The following is a 7,735-nucleotide window of genomic DNA, read 5'->3' on the forward strand; positions in this document are numbered from 1 at the left end:
TGGGTTTTTTTCTCTGTATCTATGAAGCGCCTTGAGGCGACTTATGTTGTGATTTGGCGCTATATAAATAAAATTGAATTGAATTGAATTGAATTGAAATAATAGAAATAGTATCTTAGAAAACTGCGCCTACTTTCTGAACATGTTAGGCTACTTCCTGTTCCACATTGGTGCTGTTTTAGATCTTCTTTGTAAAGAAGATAAATCACTTGAATCTGCACATGCGTTTCCTCTGATTTAAAAATAGGAAAGCTTTAAGGAGGAAAAAACCATTGTGGGTCAAAGTCTGTCTGAACACTCTCTGTCACCCTTCATTCTTTCCACTTGTCAGTCCTTCAAGCATTTTCCTTTTATCTGAAAGGTCACATTTACACACATAGATTGCTGAATATTGTTGCCTTCTTCGCCTTATGCCATAACAGTACCTGGTCCTGTTTGTTTTCTCTAACAGATATAACAGCCTGACGGAGGTGGAGGGGTCTGAATTCAGGTCACTGCAGCAGCTAGAAATGCTCATGTTGCATGGCAACGACATTAACACGGTTCATCCTGGAGCTTTTTACAGCCTGAGATCACTACAGGTACAGTTTGTCTCTTTGTATGCATCACATTCATATCTTGACCCTGTTTATTACAGTTGGTATAAACAGAAGGAACTGCTGCTTTTATCAAAATAAAAAGTCAAAACCCACTGGACTCAAACTTGATTAGGTCATAAGTGGAAATTTCATTCAACAGCCAAGTTTACTTCTGCATCACACTCTGTAGATCAGATGGTTTTTCTCTTTCTACCAGTGACATTAAATGTTTTTTATGGAAACACAGATTACAATGAAGAAATGATAAGTGTAAAAGAAACGAACACCAATGGCATACAGTGTATGCACAGAGTTCAATCTTCTCCTGTGTAAACCACATATAAGCCAGTAATTAGCTGTTCTTTGATTGCTTGACTAAAGTTGCAATGAGTCCTGTTGGGTCCAGATGGATCTGATCAATGCCTAAATTAGCTTTTTAAACACACCAGTGATCCATGCAATTACATCAGAATTAAAAATGAGAGACTCTGGACTTTATTACTGCACATTAGACAGGTGGAATGAGGCTCAACTGCAACTGCCTGATTACTCTTGTGCCGTAGCAACATCACAGGCCAACTAAAGACTGCAGCTATCTTTGAAAATGTCTTTCTGTCTTTTCATAGTTCTGTCATTCACTATTTTACAGATCTTGAAGCTGAGTTACAACAAGCTAACGTCAATAAATCCTGGTTTGTTCGAGGGTCTTGTCGGTTTGATTCGTCTCCATTTGGACCACAACCTTATAGACTTTATAGAGCCATACTCCTTTTCTGGCCTGACCTCCCTAAAACTCCTGCAGCTGGAGGGGAACCTTCTCAAAGAGGTCCACCCGCATACCTTCATAACAGTGTCAGTACTAGGACACTTTTGGACCTCAGGACTCAAGTAAGACATCGAGAAATTTATCTGAAACTAACTTGAGGTTATTGAGTTTGTACCTAATTATCTATTTACATTATTTTGATTGGAAGTAAATATACGCAAGTAAGCCAGGCCGTTCAAAATATGGTTCACAGTGTAGCTCTCTACTAAGAAACCTTGTGCCCTGGCATTCATTTAGAAACTAGAATGGCTCAAAGAACCTGACAAACAAACGTAAACTCTGTGCGGTTCTCCTTTGAGCACTGCATACTTATGCTACAAGGCACCACAGCACAAAGGAAATTATTACAACCATGTGTAATGAATTTGCTATCTTGTTGCCTATTAAATGGTTGCCATGAAGACCGGGTCTGTAACCAGTTTAAGTCAGCTGCTGTCATCATGATGCCTCAAGATGGCAATGAAATGAAAATTAATGGAGTCGGTCTGCTATCAGTTTGTACTGTAACTTGAGTTTGTAATTCCATGCAGTCTGTTTCTGATAATATAGTGATTAGATGTAAATATAATTTTAAAATAAATAAATAAAAATAAATGACCATCTGCATTTGCAGAAATTTACATCAACTTGAATTCAAAGGCTGGAACTGGAACCATATTGATCTAAAACTGAAATTCTTCCAGAAGTAGTGACATAGCTGCTTTCATTTAACTGTAAAAGGATTTAGGATATCAAAAAATCTAATGAAATCACCAGGCAACAGCAGATTTCACCTGATTGTAAGGAGACTGCCATCCTATTTTTTTTTATTTATTTCTTTTTTGGTTTGCATGGTGCCGCCAATAGAAATGCTAATGTCCCATATTAGCCAGCTGATGGTTGTGAGAGCAAACCCAGACTCATGCCTTAACAAACTGGAGCTGTGTTTTTGTCGTGTGTTTTGGATTGCGTAATCCTGAAGTAGGCAGAGAGATGTACTGTTTTAGTTTAAGCAACATAATGTCTGATTACAAGTGACATTTTCTGTGTTTTTATGTGTTGAATATAAGAAGACACTTTTTAGAGGCCTTTAGCTCCCAGTGCAACTGATAATAGCCCCCAAAATGATTGTTTCAGTTAATGTATGCTTACTCTCAGACCAATCACATATGTGTTGCTCAGAAATTTCTCTTAGAGTGTAGCAACCTTCAAACAGAAGCTAAACAGGACCCCGAAAACAGTGTTTAAAGAGTTTCGATAGTTCCTAAAATTCTTGCATTGTGGATCTAGGATAGGATTGGATACACAGGTAATGTAATACATGTGTTTCCTTTCAATATGTGCAATGTACTCAACAATCTTTCCAGTCCCCATCACTCTGAAGACCCTTTAACAAAGACACCGTGTAAATGTTTTTGTCTCAGACACTTACATCTATCAGACAATCTGTTGGAGCAGTTACCTGCCGGAGCTCTGCAGACAGCTCCCAGACTTGAGCTCCTCTCGTTACATGGTAATCCTTGGACCTGCAACTGTCAGCTCCACTGGTTGATGGAATGGAGCTCCACACATGAAGGTATGAAAGCATAACCCTAGCCCTATTTCATCACATGAGCACTTTGAAAGCCTGGAAACATATTATCATTAAATATTTTTTATGGTACATACACTTTCTCTAATTCATTGTAATTTCACTATTTCACCTTGTTTTCCTATCATCTCTTATATTTTCCCTTATTTTACCTCAATGCCTTACTTTTCCCTCCAAACTTTTTCCCCTCACATCCTTCCAGGAGTAATAAAATGTAAGAAGGAACGTGGATCCAAAGACATATGCCCACAGTGTTCCTCACCTCAGCACCTGAATGGGACCCTTTTTCTCGGGTTAACTCCAGACAAGCTTACATGTGAACGACCGGCTCTTCGTTCCCCTCTCAAAAAGTGGGACAATCCAGTGTGGGCTGAATCAGAAGCAGAGCCTGACACTCCATACACTCGGGACTTTGAAAAACCTTTAGGTCATTTGACCATTGTTCTCTCAGATAGCCATGGAAACAGTGCTCATGTGGCATGTGATGTTCGCCATCCTGGAGACAGTTCACCTATGACGTGGGCGGCAAATCCACGTTCACCTAGGGACTTATCTGTCAATGTATCACTGGTGACTGCTATTGAATGCGAGATTGATCGAGAGAAATTGCAAAATCTGTGGCAACTGGTTGCGTATTACTACGAAAGCCCTGCAATTTTGGAGAGAGGTCATCAGAGGGGAAATGCAAGTGGAGTAACCTATCAGTACACACAAGCTGTGAATGAGAACTCTCCATATTTCACAGAACTAAAAGGGTATTTGGTAGCAGAACCCTCATGGCTGCTTCAACCCAGAGTCACTTTGAGGCTTAATAGAAAGCAGACAACGACCAAGAAACTGGTGATGGATTTCACTACTTTAATTACAAAGGACATCAACATCCACAGGGCTGAAGATGACAGTGACTTTGCGTCTTCCTGGGCACTAATTCGCAGAGGGACAGCAGGACGCGTTCAGACTGCTCTTGAAGGATCAAAGGTTAACTTAGAGTGCAGTGTCATTGCATCTGATCCACAGGTGAAAATGGAGTGGATGCTTCCAGATTTGTCCGTTGTGGAGGATGTAACTGATAAAATACACATTTCTGAAAATGGGCAGCTTGTGATTTTGAATGCCACACTGTCTGACTCCGGTGTCTACCACTGTATTGTCAGAACTAAAGCCGGTGTGGACTTGATGCCCTTGAGACTAACCATCAAAGAGCGCTCACTGAGTCCAACAGCTTTCAATGGTGAGAAAATTACAGTTGAGAGAGGGAACACTTTCTCTCTTCCTTGTGAGGTGACCTCGGCTCATCCCAGTCACACTATATGGTATCTACCCAGAAATCAAGTTCTTCTCCCCACACAACAGACAAGAAGAGCAGAAGTGATGGAGAATGGGACGTTGGTTGTAAGAAGACTGACGCTAGAAGATGCAGGGGAATATAGCTGCTTGGCCTCCAATCTGTATGGAGCTGACATGCTGACTCACATAGTGGAAGTCAGGGGAGAAAAGGCTTCTGAAAAGACTAAAGTACAAACTGAGAAAGAGCATCCTATTTTGACAGTTGCTTTGGAAGAACGAGAAGGCTCAGGGGGAGATTTTCAAGAAATTGTGCGTCCTTTTTCTACACAACTCCCTGAGAAGGTAGGATCGAGGCAAAGGAATCCTAACGGTTTTTCGAAAAGGATACGAATGAAAGATTCAAAGAGAAAACCTAATAAATCCATTAAGGAGTTGGATCCAAATCGTTGGGCAGAGATACTGGCAAAAGCTAATGCGAAACCAGGTGCTGCTCTGCCCACTGAGCAGACACTTGAGGAGCCAAGCACGGTAATCATCCAGCCAAGTACAGCCAAGCCTACAACTGCAGTTGCCACTATGGTTAATACTGCTGCTTACAACTTACATCACACCACTACACCTCAGACAGATTTTCCTATCAATGCGAAACTTAATCCTGAGGTACATTCAAACACAGGCCAGAAGGAGGATGTGAAAAAACACTCTGAAACATTAGAAAGTCAGATTCTTCAGACTGCTTCTCCCAGGACTACAGTTCCTTCTGGAGTTCGTCACCCAGTCGAACAGTCAGAAAATAAGCACTTAGGAGAGGGAGGAAGAAACGTTGACTTTGTTTCTGCTGGTTCAAACAGAAGAAGGCGCCCTTACAGACGTAGAAAACCCCCAGTGAGAAGAATCCACCCACATCTTAACCCCCTCTACCATTCATCAAACAAACCCCAAACAACTCTTCCCCCAACAACAACCACCACTCCAATGACAACAACGCCCATTACAACTACCACTACTACAACTACTACAACTGCAACAACTGTTCCAACCACAGTGGAAAGCTATGAAACCTTATCTGCTGAGTATCAGACAGAGGAAGATGAGTACTATGATGAATATAATTACAAAACTGGTGACAGTTTGGATGCTAAGGAAGATTTAAATAGTGAAATCCTTATTACAGCTCAGGAGCTTGCAATTAGCATTACCCCCTTTCCATCAGTTAAGGAGACTAATCCCCACGTAGGTCATTTGCCAGGTAGAAACCATTTACCTAATCCAAAGACAATCGTCACTCCTAAAATAAATAATTCAGCTTTACAGCCTGTTGAAGAAAAGACGAAGGATGTTGTACGCTTAAAGAAACCCGAGATAAATAAAGTAGAGATGACAAAACAAACTCACGGAAATGGCATCAACAATAAAAACCTGCTTCTAAAAGCATTGGAGGAGCAAGAGGAATATCAAATAGAAACAGAAGGGAGAAAGAAAGACACAGAAAAGTTGGTTACAGAGAGCTACAATACACGAGATATCTTGAGGTCAACAACACAACCGAGATTTTACACTCGACCTTCACCAGAGAAGAAAACACTAATGTACGCAAAGTCTTCATCCTCCAACATCTTTACATCACATTCAGCAAAAGGTGGAACCAGAGATGAGGGCACACAAAGAGAAGACAAATGGATACACAAACCAACTGTAAAGCCTCAAATGAGCAATTTCCCCATAATGGAGCCCCTTCACCCCTGGCTTCATCAAACCAACCAGGGAAGAGGACAAACTACCACCCAGAGGGTTACATATGGAAACCAAGACAGAAACACAGGAAGGCACACTAATGTGAATCCAGGCAGGCATTTCCAGCCTCCCAGAGTCCCTCCAACCTCTAGCTGGTCTTTACACCATCATCGTCATCATCATTATTCCCTGTACCCTTCCTGGCCAGGACAAAGATCTTTACCTCATCAAAATCAAGGTAAATAAAGTAGCATGCTATAATTTCCTTTCTAAAAAGTGTGGGTTGAACACACAACAATATTCGTTTTCTGTTATTTTCTGTAATTTTAAGCGTTATTGCAATTCATGGTTCTCATCCTAGGGTCACACCCTGCAGCTCTCCCGCACCCATGGGCTCATGGCGCATTTGTCACCAACAGACCAGAAATTACAGCTGAAACAGTCAAACCCACACCCACTGTTTCAGGAGCAGGCAATATCAGACTGACTTACTCAAACACCCACCTATCCCAGCATCATCGTCAGAATCATCATGTGGATGGCATGACCCAAACAAAAGACCAACTGTTTCTAACCAGGCTGAGGAACAGATACAGACAGGTATAATGGGGGGCTTGGGGCTGGTATAGAGTTCACATGGTTTGTTTTGTCTAATTTTGTACGTAAATACTCATAAGAAAATGTCTGGCAGAGACATGCTCATATTGGACAACCTCACAAAAATAGCATAACTGTCTTAGAAGACCAAAAAATGGTACCATGCTCTATCTGTTGCAAAGTTGTAAGGTATTGCAGGTCTATTGTCTTTTTTCACATCATTATGTTGTATTACACAAGATAAAATAATCTACCATCAAGAAAAATGTTCGTTCCCTACAGAGATTACCTTTGTTGACCAGTCTAAGGAGGTTTTTCTTTGATCATCTAAACTCCAAAGCTGAAGAGCTTTTTGCTTCTTTAAGCCCAGGGTAATGATCATATGGCTCGTAGGCTTGTAGGCTGGGAGTATGGTTCATGCTTCCTATTGCTTAATCTAATGTCTTCTGCAGCAAACAGGCCGTTGGAAATAAAATCTGTGTGAATAAATTCACCACAGACACAGACAGTTAGCATTAGCTCTTAAATAAAGCATTAACTACTGAAATCCGAGATTTTACTTTTTTAAACTGAAAACAAAGCTAAATGGAAATTTCATTTAGAAGTTGAATGTGTATTGAGTCCAATAGCACACATGTGGGATGATAAAGTTTCATGAAAAACATTTTCAGTATCTGAGCTCAGTTTGGCTTCTTTCTTGTAATAGAAATTATGTTTATTTGAAAAATGTTGACATTAAAACAAAGGATCATGCTTGGTTTGTATTTTTCCAGGCACAGCTTGATCGCATTGCTCAGCTGGGGAGAATGGTTACACCCAAACCCCTCCCTAGTTACTACAATACTCCACCCCCCTTACTGCCTAAACCCAACCTTCCATCCCAACATAGACCTTACACCCCCAAACCAGCAGTGCCTACTGCTTCTTACACAAGCAACCTTCAGCCTGCAAACTCTGCTAAGCCTTCATCATCATCATCATTTTCTGGTTTCATGCCAACTCCTCTTCCCTACCATCACACCACCGCTGGGGCTTTGCATGAAGGTTGGTGGCCTGTTGGAGGTATGGTCATTTGAAAGAGCTATATTATATTATATTATATTATATTATATTATATTATATTATATTATATTATATTATCTT

At 40.7% G+C, this 7,735-nt stretch overlaps 2 protein-coding genes across 2 annotated transcripts in view; both read left to right on the plus strand.

The window, feature by feature from the left end:
- The window catches only part of LOC106456120 (matrix-remodeling-associated protein 5-like), a 19,280-nt gene extending 14,214 nt beyond the window's left edge, over positions 1–5,066 (plus strand). The window contains exons 3-7 of the mRNA XM_013908904.1: positions 452–581; positions 1,228–1,466; positions 2,808–2,959; positions 3,177–4,805; positions 5,008–5,066. Of these exons, the coding sequence (XP_013764358.1) occupies positions 452–581; positions 1,228–1,466; positions 2,808–2,959; positions 3,177–4,805; positions 5,008–5,066 (2,209 nt within the window). The remainder of the gene's footprint in view (positions 1–451; positions 582–1,227; positions 1,467–2,807; positions 2,960–3,176; positions 4,806–5,007) is intronic.
- A 285-nt stretch (positions 5,067–5,351) lies between these two features.
- LOC106456122 (uncharacterized) lies at positions 5,352–7,668 on the plus strand. Its single transcript, XM_013908936.1, has 3 exons — positions 5,352–6,233; positions 6,357–6,595; positions 7,366–7,668. The coding sequence occupies exons 1-3, from the start codon at positions 5,639–5,641 to the stop codon at positions 7,666–7,668; spliced, it is 1,137 nt and encodes a 378-aa protein (XP_013764390.1). The 5' UTR covers positions 5,352–5,638.
- The last annotated feature ends 67 nt before the right edge of the window (positions 7,669–7,735 follow it).

Source organism: Pundamilia nyererei, unplaced genomic scaffold, assembly GCF_000239375.1.
Source record: "Pundamilia nyererei isolate P.nyererei 1_Seehausen unplaced genomic scaffold, PunNye1.0 scaffold00001, whole genome shotgun sequence".
NCBI classification, from domain to species: domain Eukaryota; kingdom Metazoa; phylum Chordata; class Actinopteri; order Cichliformes; family Cichlidae; genus Pundamilia; species Pundamilia nyererei.

What these genes read in the sequence shown, in the direction of transcription:
- LOC106456122 (XM_013908936.1), top strand. Translation starts at nt 5,639, where the DNA reads ATGACAAAACAAACTCACGGAAATGGCATCAACAATAAAAACCTGCTT. An exon ending in TTTACCTCATCAAAATCAAG is followed by an intron (nt 6,234 to 6,356) that starts GTAAATAAAGTA and finishes TTCTCATCCTAG; the next exon opens with GGTCACACCCTGCAGCTCTC. An exon ending in TGAGGAACAGATACAGACAG is followed by an intron (nt 6,596 to 7,365) that starts GTATAATGGGGG and finishes GTATTTTTCCAG; the next exon opens with GCACAGCTTGATCGCATTGC.